At 41.2% G+C, this 23,800-nt stretch overlaps 1 protein-coding gene across 3 annotated transcripts; it reads right to left on the bottom strand.

The window, feature by feature from the left end:
- Positions 1-648: 648 nt before the first annotated feature.
- Positions 649-23,800, bottom strand: LOC109909533 (acyl-CoA-binding domain-containing protein 5A-like). Of its 3 annotated transcripts, XR_004204067.1 has the most exons (14): positions 23,718-23,800; positions 23,198-23,323; positions 22,799-22,919; positions 17,460-17,532; positions 17,048-17,165; positions 13,197-13,421; positions 12,902-13,105; positions 10,364-10,452; positions 9,835-10,066; positions 9,546-9,745; positions 9,224-9,274; positions 5,897-6,006; positions 1,543-2,815; positions 649-1,437 (listed from the first exon to the last, which is right to left on the bottom strand). XR_004204067.1 is itself a non-coding variant. In XM_020508547.2 (13 exons), exons 2-13 carry the CDS (start codon positions 23,280-23,282, stop codon positions 2,803-2,805), a joined length of 1,521 nt encoding a protein of 506 aa, XP_020364136.1. In that variant the 5' UTR covers positions 23,283-23,323; positions 23,718-23,800; the 3' UTR covers positions 649-2,802. The 3 variants fall into 3 exon arrangements, 2 of the variants coding, with proteins under 2 accessions (XP_020364136.1, XP_020364138.1); XM_020508547.2 differs by having other exon boundaries at positions 649-2,815; XM_020508549.2 differs by lacking the exons at positions 649-1,437; positions 1,543-2,815 and having other exon boundaries at positions 5,893-6,006.

Consider the following 23,800-nt stretch of genomic DNA (forward strand, 5'->3'; position numbering starts at 1 on the left):
GTGATGGTCTGGGGGGGCTTTGGTGGTGGTAAAGTGATGGTCTGGGGGGCTTTGGTGGTAAAGTGGGAGATTTGTACAGGATAAAAGGGATCTTGAAATAGGATGGCTATCACTCAATTTTGCAACACCATGCCATACCCTGTGGACTGCACTTAATTAGAGCCTCCTACAACAGGACAATGACCCAAAGCACAGCTCCAAACTATGCAAGAACTATTTAGGGAAGAAGCAGTCAGCTGGTATTCTGTCTATAATGGAGTGGCCAGCACAGTCACCGGATCTCAACCCTATTGAGCTGTTGTGGGAGCAGCTTGACAGTATGGTATGTAAGAAGTGCCAGTCCAACTTGTGGGAGGTGCTTCAGGAAGCATGGGGTGAATCTCTTCAGATTACCTCAACAAATGGACAACTAGAACACCAAAGGTCTGCAAGGCTGTAATTGCTGCAAATGGAGGATTCTTTGATGAAAGCAAAGTTTGAAGGACACAATTATTATTTCAATTAAAAATAATTATTTATAACCTTGTCAACGTCTTGACTATATTTCCTATACATTTTGCAACTCATTTCATGTATGTTTTCATGGAAAACAAGGACATTTCTAAGTGACCCCCAAACTTTTGAACATAAAAAAAATGAACAGTCATCATCAAAAAAAGTACAATATATTTATTTGAAAGACGTATCTATCATCACTACTAAACTTTTTCTTTCTTTTGAGGTGGTAACATTTGAGTGTTCAATTAGCGTTTCACATCTTTATTCTTCTCAGAATTTGGACCAACACTACAATTTTACGTTTGAGATGTTTTACTCAAATAAACAGCAGACGCTCGTATCCAGAGCAATTAGGGTTAAATGCATAGCACATCGACAGACTTTTTTTCCCCACCTAGTCAGCTCGGGTATTTGAACTAGCAACCTTCCGGTTACTAGCACAACATTCTTAAGCGCTAGGCTACCTGCCACCCCCAAGTACTGTACACAGCTACACTGCTACACTGGTGAGGCACCTTATCATGAGTTGATGAAATTCTAAATATACACAAATCAAGTGTATAAAAGCCGATTCGATATTTAAAAAATTATTCTTAATCTGAACCATTCACATCCTAGCAGTAATGTACAACCTAACCAAAAACTAGACAATAAAGTCTTCATATTCATTTAATATTAGAAATAATAAATTAACACATTTTTAGAATTTAAATGTACCTTTCCACAAACACATTATTATATATATACACTTATCTACCTAGCGTTATCGCCATATTTTAGCAGCCTGAGCAACTATTATGATATATGGCGTAAGGTTTCTGTTGCAGCATATCCATTTGCAGGACAAGTTAGTTGGATAGTTCTTATAATGCTGTAAGACAAGGGATGGGCAACTGGCGGACCCGCGGGCATCTCCCTCCCTTTTGAAGGCCCGCGGGCCTCCCCCCTTTTGAAGGCCCGCGGGCCTCCCCCCCTTTTGAAGGCCCGCGGGCCTCTCCCCTTTTGAAGGCCCGCAGGCCTCCCCCCTTTTGAAGGCCGGCGGACCAATTTGACCGACAAAAGAAAATGTTAGAGAGTTAGAATAGTAGAATACATAAGCTGCAATTTCGACATTCGGTTTTTGTTGTGCATCAGCAGCCACTCAATAAGCCCAGGTCAGCTAAATGTTTTTACATTGGTCAGTTAGTCTAGTGGCCAGCTGTCTAAACTTGTAGTAAACATAGTCAAATCACTAACTGGGGTGGGGCCCACTGATCATCAGTCATATTTAAAACGGCAACATTTTCTTTACGCCCCATGGCAAAATATGTAGAATTGCAGGAAATTAAGTTTAAAACATCATTTTTTCCCTTCTTCGCTGTCAGGAGAAGAACCGCTAAAAAGAGGAGTTTCGTTTTTTTTTTGTCTTCTTCTTGGAACACACCCCCATCAAAGTTGCCGATCCGTGCCGTAAGATGTACGGAATATTTGCAAGAAAATAAGCTATACTCAACATACACAACCAATAACTTTACCCGCCCAAGTTAAATCATCGTCATTTCTTCAGAGCAAAAAAAAGTACTAATGTAGTACAGTAGTTGTATAATCTTGCATGATTATAAAAGCTGCAGTTCAATTCATTCACATTTCTCTTTGATTTCAAATTGTAATGTCAGTGGGTTGTGAGGCTTCCCCCAACTCACTACTCAGTGGGTTCGGAGGCTTCCCCAAACTCACTACTCAGTGGGTTCGGAGGCTTCCCCCAACTCACTACTCAGTGGGTTCGGAGGCTTCCCCAAACTCACTACTCAGTGGGTTCGGAGGCTTCCCCCAACTCACTACTCAGTGGGTTGTGAGGCTTCCCCCAACTCACTACTCAGTGGGTTGTGAGGCTTCCCCCAACTCACTACTCAGTGGGTTCGGAGGCTTCCCCCAATTCACTACTCAGTGGGTTCGGAGGCTTCCCCCAACTCACTACTCAGTGGGTTCGGAGGCTTCCCCCAACTCACTACTCAGTGGGTTCGGAGGCTTCCCCCAATTCACTACTCAGTGGGTTCGGAGGCTTCCCCCAACTCACTACTCAGTGGGTTCGGAGGCTTCCCCCAACTCACTACTCAGTGGGTTCGGAGGCTTCCCCCAACTCACTACTCAGTGGGTTCGGAGGCTTCCCCCAACTCACTACTCCTAGTGCCATCTTCATAGTGCAAAAGCCAGAGTTATAGAGGTGTGGGTGGGAAAGCGGAAGGGAGGCTACGGCCGTTACCCAACCAGAGACTGTTGAGAGGGCTCTCATCGTCGCTCTGTGTCTTTGGGACGGGAGACTTTTCAGTTGATTCGTCTAAAAGTGGGGAAAAGACTCAATGTTAGAAAGCCTTTTTACTAAGTTCAAGTCATACATAGAGTTACATAGAGTTACTTGGAGTTACATAGAGTTATCAACACAATGTGGTCTCAGAGCATTTCGTATTATTCTGTACGTAAACACTCCAGTGAGTATGATATGTTACATTTCGTATGGTACAGTGCATTCGTAAAGTATTCAGACCCCTTAACTTTTTTCACGTTGTTACATTACAGCCTTATTCTAAAATTTATTAAATAGTTTTTTTCCTTCGTCAATCTACACACAATACCCCATAATGACATCACAATACCCCATAATGACATCACAATACCCCATAATGACATCACAATACCCCATAAGGATAAAGCAAAAACAGGTTTTTAGAAATGTTTGCAAATGTATAAAAAAAACATACTGGAATATCACATTTACATAAGTATTGAGACCCTTTTACTAAGTACTTTGTTGAAGCACCTTTGGCAGTGATTATAGCCTTAAGTCTTCTTTGGTATGACGCTACAAGCTTGGCACACCTCTATTTGGGGAGTATTTCTCCCATTCTTCTCTGCAGATCCTCTCAAACTCTGTCAGGTTGGATTGGGAGCGTCGCTGCACAGCTATTTTCAGGTCTCTCCAGAGATGTTAGATCTGGTTCAAGTCCGGTCTCTGGCTGGGTCACTCAAGGACATTGAGACTTGTCCCGAAGCCACTCCTGCGTTGTCTTGGCTGTGTGCTTAGGGTCATTGTCCTGTTGGAAGGTGAATCTTAGCCCCAGTCTGAGGTCCTGAGCGCTCTGGAGAAGGTTTACATCAAGGCGCTCTCTGTACTTTGCTCCGTTCACCTTTCCCTCAATCCTGACTAGTCTCCCAGTCCCTGCTGCTAAAACCATCCCCACAGCATGATACTGCCACCACCATGCTTCACCGTAGGGATGGTGCCAGTTTATCTCCAGATGGATGCTTGGCATTCAGGCCAAAGAGTTCCATCTTGGTTTCCTCAAACCAGAGAATCTTGTTTCTCATGGTCTGAGAGTCATTTAGGTGCCATTTCGCAAACTCAAACTTTTACTGAGGAGTGGCTTCCGTCTGGCCACTCTACCATAAAGGCCTGATTTTTGGAGTGCTGCAGCGGTGGTTGTCCTTCTGGAAGGTTCTCCCATCTCCACAGAGGAACTATGGAGCTCTGTCAGAGTGACCATTGTGTTCTTGGTCACCTCTCTGACCAAGGTCCTTCTCCCCCGACTGCTCAGTTTGTCCGGGCAGCCAGCTCTAGGAAGAGTCTTGGTGATTCCAAACTTCTTCAATTTAAGAATGTTGGAGGCCACTTTCTTATTGGGGACCTTCAATGCTGCAGACATTTTTTGGTACAGAAATGTTTTGGTACCCTCCCCCAGATCTGTTCCTCGACACAATCCTATCTCGGAGCTCTACTGACAATTCCGTCAACCTCATGGCTTGGTTTTTGCTCTGACATGCACTGCCAACTGTGGGACCTTATATAGACAGGTGTGTGCCTTTCCAAATCATGTCCAATCCATTGAATTTACCACAGGTGGACTCCAATCAAGTTGTTGAAGCTAAGCTTGTAGCGTCATACCCAAGAAGACTCGAGGCTGTAATTGCTGCCAAAGGTACTTCAACAAAGTACTGAGTAAAGAGACTGAATACTTATGTAAATGTGATATTTCAGTTTTTTTTCTTCTTCCTATAAATAAATTTGCAAACATTTCTAAAAAACTGTAATTGCTTTGTCATTATGGGGTATTGTGATGTCATTATGGGGTATTGTGATGTCATTATGGGGTATTGTGTGTAGATTGATGAGTAGAAAAATAACAATTTAATACATTTTAGAATAAGGCTGTAATCTAACAACATTTTGAAAATGTCTGAATACTTCCTGAAGGTTTTGTAAATAAGGTATTCCTGTTTTTTATTTTAAACATTTGAAAACCTGTTTTCGAATTTGTCATTATGGTTGTATTGTGTGTAGATGTCTGAGGATTTATATTTATTTAATCCATTTTAGGATAAGGCTGTAACGTAACAAAATGTGGAAAAAGTCAAGGGGTCTGAATACTTTCCAAATGCATTCATTTGTGGATGTCCATCAATCATTTCGTATGAAATGTTACAAATTGCAATTCCAAATATGTTTGCAAAACACACTGTGTTATGTATTTGCAAAACGTATAATATGTTACGAGATCCTGAGGCCCATTGTCGTGCAATTCATCTGCCGCCATCACCTCGTGTTTCAGCATGATAATGCACGACCCCATGACGCAAGGATTTTTACACAATTCCTTAAAGCTGAAAATGTCCTAGTTCTTCCATTGGCCTGCATACTCACCAGACATTTCACCCATTGAGCATGTTTGGGATGCTCTGGATCGACGTGCACGACAGTGTATTCCAGTTCCTGCCAATATCCAGCAACTTCTCACATTCGGTGAAGAGGAGTGGCACAACAGGCCACAATCAACAGCCTGATCAACACGATGTGAAGGAGATGTGTCCAGCTACATGAGGCAAATGGTGGTCACACCAGATACTGACTGATTTTCTGATCCTACTTATTTTTAAGGTATTTGTGTTCATTAATAAATGTATTTAAATTGACTGATGTCCTTTATATGAACTGTATCTGTTGCACGTTGAGTTTTATATTTTTGTTCAGTGCAGTTGAAAAGTTGCGTATTAGTTACACAATGCTAGAATTGTCCGTGATGAGATACGAACACGCAACCTTTCGATTGCTAGATGTTCGTGTTATACACCCAATCCACCACCTTCTCCTTATTGTTATTGCCTTAAGTAACCTTTTCTCTTATGTAACCATACCAAATGTAACATATCATACTAATGGTAGTGTACCGGATTTACATTTACTATGTGACGTCTAGTCTATGAGACCAGTCTGATCAACAGATTGGCATGATAGAGGCTTCAGGGGCAGAATCGTGATTGGATGACCAAATAACATAAATGTAACAAATATCCGTCTCAATTTGACTCAACAATACCATTGACTGGCCGTTATGGTAGAATATCTCCCATGTTGTTATAGAATTACCTTTTCTTACGTTGAAGATATAGACGGATAAGCCACTGCACCACAAATGGCCATGCCACAGCAAAGGCAACAGCGCTAGGAGACACGTCAAAAGGCCACCAGGATGGTTTCTACAGGACGAAATAGGAGGAAAATGCATATTCTGAAAAACTAGAGAAGTACATTTCCTGAAGAAGATGTAGTGTGCTTGCTAGATTGGTTAAAAGTAGTCCCAGTAGTGCTAATGAGAGCAGTAGTAATGGTGGTGACTGATTATAGTTGAAAAAAGTAGGTATATGGAAAAATGGATTGATATGGCCATTGACGGATTGATTAATTAATTGATTTTGGCTATTGACTGATTGATTAATTGATTTGGCTATTGACTGACTGATTTTGGCTATTGACTGATTGATTAATTAATAGATTTTGGCTATTGACTGATGAATTAATTGATTTTGGCTATTGACTGATTGATTAATTGATTTTGGCTATTGACTGATTGATTAATTAATAGATTTTGGCTATTGACTGATTGATTAATTAATAGATTTTGGCTATTGACTGATTGATTAATTAATTGATTTTGGCTATTGACTGATTGATTCATTGATTTTGGCTATTGACTGATTGATTAATTGATATGGCTATTGACTGATTGATTCATTGATATGGCTATTGACTGATTGATTCATTGATATGGCTATTGACTGATTGATTCATTGATTTTGGCTATTGACTGATTAATTAATTGATTTTGGCTATTGACTGATTGATTAATTGATTTTGGCTATTGACTGATTGATTAATTGATTTTGGCTATTGACTGATTGATTAATTGATTTTGGCTATTGACTGATTGATTAATTGATTTTGGCTATTGACTGATTGATTAATTGATATGGTTATTGACTGATTGATTAATTGATATGGCTATTGACTGATTGATTCATTGATTTTGGCTATTGACTGATTAATTAATTGATTTTGGCTATTGACTGATTGATTAATTGATTTTGGCTATTGACTGATTGATTAATTAATAGATTTTGGCTATTGACTGATTGATTAATTAATAGATTTTGGCTATTGACTGATTGATGAATTAATTGATTTTGGCTATTGACTGATTGATTAATTAATTGATTTTGGCTATTGACTGATTGATTCATTGATTTTGGCTATTGACGGATTGATTAATTGATATGGCTATTGACTGATTGATTCATTGATATGGCTATTGACTGATTGATTCATTGATTTTGGCTATTGACTGATTGATTCATTAATTGATTTTGGCTATTGACCGATTGATTCATTGATATGGCTATTGACTGATTGATTGAATGGATAGGGTAGCCTAAACATGTGAACGTTGGTTTGGTTTCTCTAGCTTGAACAGTTCAAGAGTTACTGTTGGTTAGTTATTTTATGCAAATGTCTACAGTTATAGTTGATAAAATTAAAATAAAAAACATTTGAAGTTAGGATAGCCTGAATGTTTTAAAAGTTGGTTTAGTAGCTTAATTGGCCAAGGAGCAGGACCATTTTGAATAGCTTCCTTTGTATTCCTATGGTTCCTCATTCAAAACCATGTTAATTTATGCACATTTTAAAAATGTTTACAGTTTAAAAAGTATTAATAGTATCAAAAAGCCTTTGACTAAATTGGGCCAGTCTGAATATCTCAACATTGGTTTGGTGTTGATAGCCTAAGAGGTTCAAGAGGACTTGCGCGGACACATTTCCCCCCATGTAAGTCTATGGCCATTTAATTGTCATTGAAATGCATTGGGATTTAAAAGCATTTAAATATTGTAGTGGTAAAAAAAAAAGATAGATTCTATAAAAAAAAAGTAAAAAATCTCATAGAAATCTAAGTTGGGGTCTTCTGCATATTTGAAAGTTGGTTTCGTGTTTATAGCTTATACGGTTACAGACGTGTGGTGGTTTCTCTAATATGCAAATATATGCTAATTTAAACTGATTTAAGGATGGGTAAATTACATCATCTACATATTCATGAAGTGGTTCCATCATTCTGAAGGTGTTTTGGAATAATACTAATTAGACTATGTAAATAATCTAGACTTGTGCTTTCAGAAAACACACCTAATAAATACTTCCTTCTTTATATATCTCACAATATCCCTGAAAAGAAAATTATCTGTATTCTGAATCACATTACAAAGGGCATGTTCAGTCTATGACCATGTGAACAGTCTATGACCATGTGTTCAGTCTATGACCATGTGTTCAGTCTATGACCATGTGAACAGTCTATGACCATGTGTTCAGTCTATGACCATGTGTTCAGTCTATGACCATGTGAACAGTCTATGACCATGTGAACAGTCTATGACCTTGTGAACAGTCTATGACCATGTGAAATCTATGACCTTGTGAACAGTCTATGACCATGTGTTCAGTCTATGACCATGTGTTCAGTCTATGACCATGTGATCAGTCTATGACTATGTTCAGTGTATGACCATGTGTTCAGTCTATGACCATGTGAACAGTCTATGACCATGTGAACAGTCTATGACCATGTGTTCAGTCTATGACCATGTGTTCAGTCTATGACCATGTGTTCAGTCTATGACCATGTGAACAGTCTATGACCATGTGTTCAGTCTATGACCATGTGTTCAGTCTATGACCATGTGTTCAGTCTATGACCATGTGTTCAGTCTATGACCATGTTCAGTCTATGACCATGTGTTCAGTCTATGACCATGTGTTCAGTCTATGACCATGTGAAGTCTATGACCATGTGAACAGTCTATGACCATGTGAAGTCTATGACCATGTGAACAGTCTATGACCACGTGTTCAGTCTATGACCATGTGTTCAGTCTATGACCATGTGAACAGTCTATGACCATGTGTTCAGTCTATGACCATGTGTTCAGTCTATGACCATGTGATCAGTCTATGACCATGTGAAGTCTATGACCATGTGAAGTCTATGACCTTGTGAACAGTCTATGACCATGTGTTCAGTCTATGACCATGTGATCAGTCTATGACCATGTTCAGTGTATGACCATGTGTTCAGTCTATGACCATGTGAACAGTCTATGACCATGTGAACAGTCTATGACCATGTGTTCAGTCTATGACCATGTGTTCAGTCTATGACCATGTGAACAGTCTATGACCATGTGTTCAGTCTATGACCATGTGAACAGTCTATGACCATGTGAACAGTCTATGACCATGTTCAGTGTATGACCATGTGTTCAGTCTATGACCATGTGTTCAGTCTATGACCATGTTCAGTGTATGACCATGTGATCTGAGTCCAACACAAACAATGACAGACAGAAAAGCAGCGCACCATACCTTACTTCCCTTCTTTGCCAGAGGTGATGGTGGGTATGGTAGAGCCAACGACTAGAAAACAAAAGGGAGAAGAAAGGAACACAACAACATACATTAAATTACTTCTTCAACTAAATAGTTAAGAGTCCATCTTGGACCAAAATCATCTTAGACCAAAATCCTGACCTTTTGAGCATGAATAAAATGTTGTGAGAGCAATAGGTGGAAGTACCACATGACAGCATGTTTTTCACGGGGTTATTAGACACCTTTTAGCAGTAGTTACTGTCTTATCAGGCTGTGTAACAGTTTCAAAATGGTATGTTGGTCTCTGGTCTCTGACCTGGGATGCAGTGAGGGCCTCAAGTGTGTGCAATCTCTCCAGGACACTCTGCATGTCCTCCTGCAGTCTGGCCAGTGCCACTACGATCTGCTCATTCAGACTGCCTCCTGTTGCCCCCGCTCCACCCCATCGCTCCCCGTCCCCTCCGCTACCCTGCAAGGGCCCCTGGGCCTCCACACCGTGCCCTGAAGACCTGGAGCCTATAAACAAATATAGAGACACAGAGAAGTGTGAACACTGACATATACTTCTAGACAAATAAGAACGGGCCTAAACACACACACCGTACCTCGTTCTCTCCTATCGACCCTATCTGTATTCTGTATTTGTCTCTGAGAGGCCCCTCCACTCGTCTCCCCATCCTCCCCACCACACTGGATTCCCTTGGGTGGCCCCTGGGAGTCCTCAGGGGTCCCACACGGTGCCTCGGCGGGCCCCTCCTGATCGGACAGAGGGCTGTGGCTCTCCCCCTGCTCTTCCTCATCCAGCTCCAGACAGCGGTCAGTGTGTGCCTCAGAGCCCTGGACCAAACACACATACATGAGGATTTGGAAATGTTGCATGTACTGTGTGTGTACTTGCTTTGTCTGTACTCTGTGTGTGTAAGTGTGTGTGTGTAAGTGTGTGTAAGTGTATGTGTGTGTGTGTGTGTGTGTGTGTGTGTGTGTGTGTGTGTGTGTGTGTGTGTGTGTAAGTGTATATGTGTGTAAGTGTATATGTGTGTGTAAGTGTATGTGTGTAAGTGTATGTGTGTAAGTGTATGTGTGTGTGTAAGTGTGTAAGTGTATGTGTGTGTGTAAGTGTGTGTGTACTCTTACCTCTTCCAGGCCAAACTGGTCCATAGAGTCACAGTAGACCTCGCTGTCTGAGTCACTGGCCACATGACGGGGCCAGGATGCATCCAGATCTATAGGAATAGATAGCACAATGTCCCATACGGGTCAGCTTCCACTCTTAGCCATAAGATGGGAACCTTCCTTCAGAGAGATGTTTGTGCTAGCAGGACCCATTAAGAAGCAACACAAATGTAACCAGTACAGAGGCCTTTGATGTGCCATTAGCATGATACAGTCAAAAGTTTGGACACACCTACTCATTTAAGGGTTTTTCTTTATTTTTACTATTTTCTACATTGTAGAATAATAGTGAAGACATCAAAACTATCAAATAACACAATATGGAATCATGTAGTAACCAAAACAGTGCGCTATTTTGTAGTTTTGATGTCTTCACTATTATTCTACAATGTAGAAAATAGTAAAAATAAAGAAAAACCCTTAAATGAGTAGGTGTGTCCAATCTTCTGATTGGTCATGCATGTGTTCCACATTCCAAACGTATCCTTTATCAAGGTGATCATTGATTGGTTGAGAAGAGGTGGTTCGAGGTCCACTGGCCCCAGACCAGATCAACTTTTAGGGGGATAATGTCACCACAACCCATCAGAGCAGGGGGGGGTCTGTGTCTGTTCCCAGGGAAGTGCAGAGTTGCAACAGCTCTGTGAGTAAAGCTGAGCAGCTTAATAAGATCACATGGCAAAGGATCCATGAGGATAACCGCCCACTAGGGTGCTAAGTAGCCATTTTGAAACTTTTTTTTTGCCATCTAGTTCATGGACGATCTGGATTAGGCCTATATATATTTATTTTTTAACTAGGCAAGTCAGTTATGAACAAATTCTTATTTTCAATGACGGCCTAGGAACAGTGGGTTAACTGCCTGTTCAGGGGCAGAACGACTGATTTGTACCTTGTCAGCTCGGGGATTTGAACTTGCAACCTTTCGGCTGCTAGTCCAACGCTCTAACCACTAGGATACCGTGTCGCCTCTACACTCTAACCACTAGGCTACCTGCCACCTCTACACTCTAACCACTAGGCTACACTGCCGCCCCTATAACGCCTGCTCCTTGTTTTAGACAGTAATGCTAATATTCAGCATACTAGATATCAATGGCAAACCTGAATTGTATCCAAATTCAAACCTCAGTTCTGTTGTAACAGACAAATCTAGGCCTGATATACACTGTAATAGGTACGTCTATGTACATTACAATCATCAAGTACTCATCGTCATGCGCCTTTTTTCTACAGTGCCTGAAATACCTATTGGTTACCACGGGGAAATAGTTTCTACCTTTTTTCTACAGTGCCTGAAATACCTATTGGTTACCACGGGGAAATAGTTTCTACCTTTTTTCTACAGTGCCTGAAATACCTATTGGTTACCACGGGGAAATAGTTTCTACCTTTTTTCTACAGTGCCTGAAATACCTATTGGTTACCACGGGGAAATAGTTTCTACCTTTTTTCTACAGTGCCTGAAATACCTATTGGTTACCACGGGGAAATAGTTTCTACCTTTTTTCTACAGTGCCTGAAATACCTATTGGTTACCACGGGGAAATAGTTTCTACCTTTTTTCTACAGTGCCTGAAATACCTATTGGTTACCACGGGGAAATAGTTTCTACCTTTTTTCTACAGTGCCTGAAATACCTATTGGTTACCACGGGGAAATAGATTCTACCTTTTTTCTACAGTGCCTGAAATACCCATTGGTTACCACAGGGAAACAGTTTCTACCTTTTTTCTACAGTGCCTGAAATACCTATTGGTTACCACGGGGAAACAGTTTCTACCTTTTTTCTACAGTGCCTGAAATACCCATTGGTTACCACGGGGAAACAGTTTCTACCTTTTTTCTACAGTGCCTGAAATACCCATTGGTTACCACGGGGAAACAGTTTCTACCTTTTTTCTACAGTGCCTGAAATACCTATTGGTTACCACGGGGAAACAGTTTCTACCTTTTTTCTACAGTGCCTGAAATACCCATTGGTTACCACGGGGAAACAGTTTCTACCTTTTTTCTACAGTGCCTGAAATACCTATTGGTTACCACGGGGAAACAGTTTCTACCTTTTTTCTACAGTGCCTGAAATACCTATTGGTTACCACGGGGAAACAGTTTCTACCTTTTTTCTACAGTGCCTGAAATACCTATTGGTTACCACGGGGAAATAGTTTCTACCTTTTTGTGTTTACAATAAATAGTATGTTATGCTCTTGAAAAGCATACATTTGCAATCCTGTGGCCATTGGATAAAATACTTTTATAACCCATGGGCATAGGGAACTCAAACCTTCAGCCATGGTAACGTGCGCACAACATTCTAACTAACAGGCAAATTACTGTTGTCAATGCAACATTAATGTGCTATCCAGAGACGAGTCGGGCCACCTTTTAAGAATATTGTTCTAGTCCTAGACATTCAGTTAAATATGAAATATCCCCCCGTGTGATGCTAATTGAGAGATAACAACTCTCTAAACACATGGATCTGGTGGTCCTCACCTGCGTGGTGGCCGTTCACCTGGACATGAGGCTCCAGGGGCAGGGTGCTGTTCAAGAGGCCCTCCTCTGAGTCCTCACTGTTCAGCGCAGCCTTGGAGGTGTGGGTCCCATTAGAAAAGTGGCTCATCCCGTTCCTCACATTACCTTCGGACAGGGGGACTTTAGGTCTCCTGGATGAGCCCTTTTTCTTCGACTTTTCATTTGCTGAAAGACATTTTCTAAATATATTATTACAAGATTTTTAACGGTTTCCTGTTTCTGTGTTATTGTCTTGTCATAATGTTTGACAACATACCTTTTTTCACCTCCTTGATCTCAGCAATTTCTTCTTCATCTTCCTCATCAAACTCAAACTCCTCTTCTTCCTCCCCCTGCTCTTTCACTGCCATGACTTTGGGCTTTGGAGGCTCACCCGCCGGCCTGGGTGGCCGTGTCTCCAAAGTGCCATTCATTTCCATTGTCCTAATGATGCTCCTTGTGACACTTTTTGGAGGTGCTGACGTAATCATGGTCCCAAAACCTGTGTCATAGAAACAACTGTGTTACAATGATTTATGTTACTGCTAGTTTAATATACCCAGACAAGGAGATATACCATGAGATACACTACATGACCAAAAGTATGTGGACACCTGCCGGTCGAACATCTCATTCCAAAATCATGGGCATTAATATGGAGTTGGTCCCCCCCCTTTTGCTGCTATAACAGCCTCCACTCTTCTGGGAAGGCTTTCCACTAGATGTTGGAACATTGCTGCTATAACAGCCTCCACTCTTCTGGGAAGGCTTTCCACTAGATGTTGGAACATTGCTGCATGGGACAAGCATCTGTTCAGCCACAAGAGCATTAGTGAGGTCGGGAAATTATGTTGGGCGATTAGACCTGGCTTGCAGTCGGCGTTCCAATTCATCCCAATGGTGTTCGATGTGGTTGAGGTCAGGGCTCTGTGCAGGCCAATCAAGTTCTTCCACACCGGATCTCGACAAACCATTTCTGTACGGACCTTGCTTTTTCCACGGGGGCATTGTCATGGTGAAACAGGAAAGGACCTTCCCCAAACTGTTGCCACAAAGATGGAAGCACAGAATCATCTAGAATGTAATTGTATGCTGTAGCGTTAAGATTCCCCTTCACTGGAACTAAGGGGCCCAAACCATGAAAAACAGCCCCAGACCATTATTCCTCCTCCAGGCAGGTAGCAATCTCCTGGCATCCGCCAAACCCAGATTCGTCCATTGGACTGCCAGAGGGTGGAGAAGCGTGATTCATCTGTTCAGAGAAGATGTTTCCACTGCTCCAGAGTCCAATGGTGGGGAGCTTTACACCACTCCAGCCGACGCTTGGCATTGTGCATAGTGATCTTATGCTTGTGTGCGGCTGGCCATGGAAACCCATTTCATGAAGCTCCCGAGATCAGTTCTTGTGCTGATTTTGCTTCCAGAGGCAGTTTGGAACTCGGTAGTGCGTGTTGCAACCAAGTACAGATCAATTTTACGTGCTACGCGCTTCAGCACTCAGCGGTCCCGTTCTGTGAGCCTGTGTGGCCTACCACTTCACGGCTGAGCCGTTGTTGCTCCTAGACATTTCCACTTCACAATAAAAGGACTTACAGTTGCCCGGCATACATTTGATGAACTGACTTGTTGGAAAGGTGGCTTCCTACAGTATGACGGTGCCACGTTGAAAGTCACTGAGCTCTTATTTAAGGCCATTCTACAGCCAATGTTTGTCTATGGAGATTGCATGACTGTGTGCTCGATTTTATATACCAGCCATGGGTGTGGCTATATCCGAATCCACTCATTTGAAGGGGTGTCCACATGCTTTTGTATACAGTGCATTTGGAAAGTAGTCAGATCCCTTGACTTTTTCCACATTTTGTTAAGTTTCAGCCTTATTCTAAAATGGATTCAATTGTTTTTTTCCCTCATCAATCTACACACAATAAACCAGAAGGTCAAAGCAAAAACAGTATTTAGACATTTTTGCAAATGTATTAAAAATAAAACAGTAATATATAAATTTACATAAGTATTCAGACCATTTACTCAATACTTTGTTGAAGTATTCGAGTCTTCTTGTATGACACTACAAGCTTGACACACCTGTATTTGGAGAGTTTCTCCCATTCTTCTATACAGATCCTCTCAATCTCTGTCAGGTTGGATGGGGAGCATCGCTGCACAGCTATTTTCAGGTCTCTCCAGAAATGTTCGATTGGGGTCAAGTCTGGGCTCTGGCTGGGCAACGCAAGGACATTCGGAGATATGTCCCGAAGCCACTCCTGCTTTATCTTGGCTGTGTGCTTTGGGTCGTGGTCCTGTTGGAAGGTGGACCTTCACCCCAGTCTGAGGTCCTGAGTGCTCTGGAGCAGGTTTTCATCAAGGATCTCTCTGTACTTTGCTCCATTCATCTCTTTCCCTCGATCCTGACTAATCTCCCAGTCCCTGCCGCTGAAAAACATCCCCACAGCATGATGCTGCCACCACCATGATTCCCTGTAGGGATGGTGCCAGGTTTTCTCCAGACGTGGCACTTGGCATTCAGGCCAACGACTTCAATCTTGGTTTCATCAGACCAGAGAATCTTGTTTCTCATGGTCTGAGAGTCCTTTAGGTGCCTTTTAACAAACTCCAAGTGGGCTGTCATGTGCCTTTTACTGAGGAGTGGCTTCTGTCTGGCCACTCTACCATAAAGGCCTGATTTGTGGAGTGCTGCAGAGATGCTTGTCCTTCTGGAAGGTTCTCCCATCTCCACAGAGTCACCTCCCTGAACAAGGCCCTTCTCCACCGATTGCTCAGTTTGGCCAGGCGGCCAGCTCTAGGAAGAGTCTTGGTGGTTCCAAACTTCTTCCTTTTAAGAATGATGGAGGCTACTGTGTTATTGGGGACCTTCAATGCTGCAGGAACTATTTGGTACCCTTCCCCAATCATGCCTTCCAAATCATGTCCAATCAATTGAATTTACCACAAGTGAACTCCAATCAAGTTGTAAAAAAATCTCAAGGATGATAAATGGAAACAGGATGCACCTCAGCTCAATTTAGAGTATCATAGCAAAGGACCTGAATACTTTTGTAAATAAGATATTATAGATTTTTTTTTTACATACATTTGCAAAAATGTCTAAAAAGCTGTTTTCGCTTTGTCATTACGGGGCATTGTGATGTCATTATGGGGTATTGTGATGTCATTATGGGGTATTGTGATGTCATTATGGGGTATTGTGATGTCATTACGGGGCATTGTGATGTCATTATGGGGTATTGTGATGTCATTATGGGGTATTGTGATGTCATTATGGGGTATTGTGATGTCATTACGGGGTATTGTGATGTCATTACGGGGTATTGTGATGTCATTATGGGGTATTGTGATGTCATTATGGGGTATTGTGATGTCATTACGGGGTATTGTGATGTCATTACGGGGTATTGTGATGTCATTACGGGGTATTGTGATGTCATTATGGGGTATTGTGATGTCATTATGGGGTATTGTGATGTCATTACGGGGTATTGTGATGTCATTATGGGGTATTGTGATGTCATTATGGGGTATTGTGTGTAGATTGATGAGGACATGTTTGTATTTGATCCATTTTACAATAAGTCTGTAACGTAACAACGTGGGGAAAAAGGACTGAATACTTTCAGAATGCACTGTATATTGTATACCGGGAGACATACCGGGAGACATACCGGGAGGCTTACCGGGAGGCATACCGGGAGGCATACCGGGAGACATACCGGGAGACATACCGGGAGGCATACCGGGAGGCAAACCGGGAGGCATACCGGGAGGCATACCGGGAGACATACCGGGAGGCATACCGGGAGACATAGCGGGAGGCATACCGGGAGACATAGCGGGAGGCATACCGGGAGATAACTTCTAATTTAACCAAACTATGAGATATAAAGCTAAAATAAAAATAAAAAATGAAAACCTATTTATACTAAACTACAACATCCAGGAATTGTGGGTAAATACACATCTATAGACTTGCCTTGAAGTTGCCGTGCAAATTTTGTCAAACGGGCTGAGTACATGATAGAAATGTAGTTAAAATGGAGGACATGCCAAATCAAATTCAAATCAAATTCATATAAAATCAAATTAAAATGAAAATGGTATTGACAGTACCTGCAGACAGGTCGGAAACCTGATTTATGTGTTTTTTCTCGAGCACCTGCTCATAGAAGGGGCCCAACACCAGCAGCAGCTGCTCTACCTCAGTTGTACAGGGCATGCCCTCAAGGATCTGTTGTTTACACACAACACGACAACAAAAACATTTAGTGCCCTCTGACGTACACTGACATCCAGGCCATCCTGTCTGAACGTCATTTAGACAGATTTTCATCAACAAAATGATCCACCTCTGGGTTGGGAGGCAATTCCTTTTTAACTTAATTGAACTGGGGATATTTAAATTATAAAGAATAGAATTCCCCTTGCTTCCTGGACTCATCAATAATGTATTGGAATACCCGCCAACGCTGGTATGCTGACTTCTGCATTGAACCTTCATATCCATTCAAGACAAAACACTTACCAGCTTCAATTCATCAACATAAGCAATCATTGCCTCTTCCTTGGGCATTTCTCCCAGATCATTCCATGCATCCCTAAATAGACAGAACAAGATGTTTGAAATAACACCTACATTGACAGTTTCCTACCTAGAGTTTAATACCTCCTCAAGTGATAACACAGGTTAACAGAATATATAGAATATATACTGTATTCTATACTATCTACTGTATCTTAGTGTAACGGATGTGAAACGGCTAGCTTAGTTAGCGGTGCGCGCTAAATAGGGTTTCAATCGATGACGTCACTTGCTCTGAGACCTTGAAGTAGTAGTTCCCCCTTTGCTCTGCAAGGGCCGCGGCTTTTGTAGAGCGATGGGTAACGATGCTTCATGGGTGACTGTTGTTGATGTGTGCAGAGGGTCCCTTGTACGCGCCCGGGTATGGGCGAGGGGACGGTCTAAAGTTATACTGTTACATTAGCCTGTGCCACTCTGTCATTGCTCATCCATTTATTTATATATTCTTATTCATTCCTTTACTTAGATTTGTGTGTATTAGGTATTTGTTGTGGAATTGTTAGATTACATGTTAGATATTGCTGCACTGTCGGAACTAGAAGCACAAGCATTTCGCTACACTCGCATTAACATCTGCTAACCATGTGTATGTGACCAATAACATCTGCTAACCATGTGACCAATAACATCTGCTAACCATGTGACCAATAACATCTGCTAACCATGTGACCAATAACATCTGCTAACCATGTGACCAATAACATTTGCTAACCATGTGTATGTGACCAATAACATCTGCTAACCATGTGACCAATAACTTCTGCTAACCATGTGTATGTGACCAATAACATCTGCTAGCCATGTGTATGTGACCAATAACATCTGCAAACCATGTGACCAATAACATCTGCTAACCATGTGACCAATAACATCTGCTAACCATGTGACCAATAACATCTGCTAACCATGTGACCAATTAACATCTGCTAACCATGTGACCAATAACATCTGCTAACCATGTGACCAATAACATCTGCTAACCATGTGACCAATAACATCTGCTAACCATGTGACCAATAACATCTGCTAACCATGTGACCAATTAACATCTGCAAACCATGTGACCAATTAACATCTGCAAACCATGTGACCAATTAACATCTGCAAACCATGTGACCAATTAACATCTGCAAACCATGTGACCAATAACATCTGCTAACCATGTGACCAATTAACATCAGCTAACCATGTGACCAATAACATCTGCTAACCATGTGACCAATTAACATCTGCAAACCATGTGACCAATTAACATCTGCAAACCATGTGACCAATAACATCTGCAAACCATGTGACCAATAACATCTGCTAACCATGTGACCAATAACATCTGCTAACCATGTGACCAATAACATCTGCTAACCATGTGACCAATAACATCTGCTAACCATGTGACCAATAACATCTGCTAACCATGTGACCAATAACATCTGCTAACCATGTGACCAATAACATCTGCTAACCATGTGACCAATAACATCTGCAAACCATGTGACCAATAACATCTGCTAACCATGTGACCAATAACATCTGCTAACCATGTGACCAATAACATCTGCTAACCATGTGACCAATAACATCTGCTAACCATGTGACCAATAACATCTGCTAACCATGTGACCAATAACATCTGCTAACCATGTGACCAATAACATCTGCTAACCATGTGACCAATAACATCTGCAAACCATGTGACCAATTAACATCTGCAAACCATGTGACCAATTAACATCTGCAAACCATGTGACCAATTAACATCTGCAAACCATGTGACCAATTAACATCTGCAAACCATGTGACCAATAACATCTGCTAACCATGTGACCAATAACATCTGCTAACCATGTGACCAATAACATCTGCTAACCATGTGACCAATAACATCTGCTAACCATGTGCATGTGACCAATAACATCTGCTAACCATGTGACCAATAACATCTGCTAACCATGTGACCAATAACATCTGCTAACCATGTGCATGTGACCAATAACATCTGCTAACCATGTGACCAATTAACATCTGCTAACCATGTGACCAATAACATCTGCTAACCATGTGACCAATAACATCTGCTAACCATGTGACCAATTAACATCTGCTAACCATGTGACCAATAACATCTGCTAACCATGTGACCAATAACATCTGCTAACCATGTGACCAATAACATCTGCTAACCATGTGACCAATAACATCTGCTAACCATGTGACCAATAACATCTGCTAACCATGTGACCAATAACATCTGCAAACCATGTGACCAATTAACATCTGCAAACCATGTGACCAATTAACATCTGCAAACCATGTGACCAATTAACATCTGCAAACCATGTGACCAATTAACATCTGCAAACCATGTGACCAATAACATCTGCTAACCATGTGACCAATAACATCTGCTAACCATGTGACCAATAACATCTGCTAACCATGTGCATGTGACCAATAACATCTGCTAACCATGTGACCAATAACATCTGCTAACCATGTGACCAATAACATCTGCTAACCATGTGCATGTGACCAATAACATCTGCTAACCATGTGACCAATTAACATCTGCTAACCATGTGACCAATAACATCTGCTAACCATGTGACCAATAACATCTGCTAACCATGTGACCAATAACATCTGCTAACCATGTGACCAATAACATCTGCTAACCATGTGACCAATAACATCTGCTAACCATGTGACCAATAACATCTGCTAACCATGTGACCAATAACATCTGCTAACCATGTGACCAATAACATCTGCTAACCATGTGACCAATAACATCTGCTAACCATGTGACCAATAACATCTGCTAACCATGTGACCAATAACATCTGCTAACCATGTGACCAATAACATCTGCTAACCATGTGACCAATAACATCTGCTAACCATGTGACCAATAACATCTGCTAACCATGTGACCAATAACATCTGCTAACCATGTGACCAATAACATCTGCTAACCATGTGACCAATAACATCTGCAAACCATGTGACCAATAACATCTGCTAACCATGTGACCAATAACATCTGCTAACCATGTGACCAATAACATCTGCTAACCATGTGACCAATAACATCTGCTAACCATGTGACCAATAACATCTGCTAACCATGTGACCAATAACATCTGCTAACCATGTGACCAATAACATCTGCTAACCATGTGACCAATAACATCTGCTAACCATGTGACCAATAACATCTGCTAACCATGTGACCAATAACATCTGCTAACCATGTGACCAATAACATCTGCTAACCATGTGACCAATAACATCTGCTAACCATGTGACCAATAACATCTGCTAGCCATGTGTATGTGACCAATAACATCTGCTAACCATGTGTATGTGACCAATAACATCTGCTAACCATGTGACCAATAACATCTGCTAACCATGTGACCAATAACATCTGCTAACCATGTGACCAATAACATCTGCTAACCATGTGACCAATAACATCTGCTAACCATGTGACCAATAACATCTGCTAACCATGTGACCAGTAACATCTGCTAACCATGTGACCAGTAACATCTGCTAACCATGTGACCAATAACATCTGCTAACCATGTGACCAATAACATCTGCTAACCATGTGACCAATAACATCTGCTAACCATGTGACCAATAACATCTGCTAACCATGTGACCAATAACATCTGCTAACCATGTGACCATTAACATCTGCTAACCATGTGACCATTAACACCTGCTAACCATGTGACCATTAACATCTGCTAACCATGTGACCATTAACATCTGCTAACCATGTGACCATTAACATCTGCTAACCATGTGACCATTAACATCTGCTAACCATGTGACCATTAACATCTGCTAACCATGTGACCAATAACATCTGCTAACCATGTGACCAATAACATCTGCTAACCATGTGACCAATAACATCTGCTAACCATGTGACCAATAACATCTGCTAACCATGTGACCAATAGCATCTGCTAACCATGTGACCAATAGCATCTGCTAACCATGTGACCAATAACATCTGCTAACCATGTGACCAATAACATCTGCTAACCATGTGACCAATAACATCTGCTAACCATGTGACCAATAACATCTGCTAACCATGTGACCAATAACATCTGCTAACCATGTGACCAATAACATCTGCTAACCATGTGACCAATAACATCTGCTAACCATGTGACCAATAACATCTGCTAACCATGTGACCAATTTTTGTTTGATTTGAGTTAAGATATCAGTAACAACCATTTTTTTCTGGATCTTGGGTATTATGATCCAAGGTTGCTTTAAATTCTTTAACTCTTAGACATAATGGTCATTCTCATAGGAGTCGTGGACAGCACGTAAAGTCATTATTGTTTTTTAGATCATCGTGTCATTTGTTATCAGCAGAGAGTCTCCACTTGGTCAATGACCCAGAAGCTCATTAACCTAAAGCAGCAGCTGGCCTGCCAACTCTACAAAGGAAGGCTCAGTAAAGAAATAACAGTCTACAAGTATAATAATTAAACCAATTTATAAACAGCTGTAGTGTCATCTCTAAAAGAGGATTCCCTCAGTGGTGAGATCTTCTATAAAAAATAAATAAATAAATATATATACAAACAAGTAAAAACAGTCAACTGCCGCCCAAGTGTGTAAAAGGTGACATGACATATCATGCCTCTTCAGCGCAACGAGTCCAGAGTTTATCAGACAAAATGTGGCAATAGGAAAGTTAACTGCAAGGGCTACAGTACAGACAAACCTCTGTTGTCGTGAGACGACTCTATTTGAATCCTACTGGTCGGTTTGCATTACCATGTGACTTAGATCCTATTTGAATCCTACTGGTCGGTTTGCATTACCATGTGACTTAGATCCTATTTGAATCCTACTGGTCAGTTTGCATTACCATTTGACTTAGATCCTATTTGAATCCTACTGGTCGGTTTGCATTACCATTTGACTTAGATCCTATTTGAATCCTACTGGTCGGTTTGCATTACCATGTGACAAAGATCCTATTTGAATCCTACTGGTCGGTTTGCATTACCATGTGACTTAGATCCTATTTGAATCCTACTGGTCGGTTTGCATTACCATTTGACTTAGATCCTATTTGAATCCTACTGGTCAGTTTGCATTACCATGTGACTTAGATCCTATTTGAATCCTACTGGTCGGTTTGCATTACCATTTGACTTAGATCCTATTTGAATCCTACTGGTCGGTTCGCATTACCATGTGACTTAGATCCTATTTGAATCCTACTGGTCGGTTCGCATTACCATTTGACTTTGCCCATGGGGTCCCAGAAACCAGGTCTGGGTGTGTTGCAGGGTCCTAGTGTGGACTGTTTGTAGTGACTGTAAAACTTGAGCATCATGTCATTGGAGGGCTGAAAGGAACCTGAAATGAGGATGAGGAGTGTCAATGAGAGGAATGATAACTCAAACAGACTGGTACCCAGGCTAAGAATATTTAAACAACATTGCAGCGAAAACACTATCTTGGTATTTGAAATTATTTTTTGGGGGGGGGGAACTCTTTAGGTTTTTAACACAATGAATATAATTGTGATTTTATTCAGGTGTATAAATATACCTACTCCCATAGAGCTTTGGAAAGTAGGTTAACAATAATTGGCTTTAGGCTACAATGTTGCATTTAGCCTTCATAGCCCTTACCGTCTGGAGGCAAGCTTTGTATCACTTTGACAGCGGCATCAAATCTCCGCTCGTACAATGGTTTTCCATCCTCAAACTCCATCATGACCCCAAAAGTGTGAATTACGCTAGCGAACTCTTCAAAACCTAGGGATAATCATTATTAAAGTGGTCAGACAGGAATGTACAACATGAGAGTTGAGTATGGGTTGCAGAAATGATGTTGTGGCTAAAGCTAGGTCATACGTCCACAATAACATTGGTCAAATGATATGAAAACCGTTCACAATAACATAAAAGTACTTCAAATATAGATATATAACTACTATAGGTGACTATTTGACAACAACCCCATAGCAGATAAGCTAAACCTAAACCACTGGTTAAGGTTATGTCGTCTGTGAATTTTAGAGCACTCAATGCAACAGAGACTAAACAAATGGTTTAAAAACATCCTAATAATTTATCTTTCCAATGAACACAACAAAATATATATATTTCACTCGGTAAATAAGCTCAGTCGGACATGTTTGTCACTCACCATTTAATGATCTACCTGCTTGAGACTACGACCTCTCTGTACTTAACGACAGAAGTGACAGGCACAATACAGAGGTGACAGGC

Source organism: Oncorhynchus kisutch, linkage group LG18 (assembly GCF_002021735.2).
Source record: "Oncorhynchus kisutch isolate 150728-3 linkage group LG18, Okis_V2, whole genome shotgun sequence".
Taxonomy (NCBI): Eukaryota; Metazoa; Chordata; class Actinopteri; order Salmoniformes; family Salmonidae; genus Oncorhynchus; species Oncorhynchus kisutch.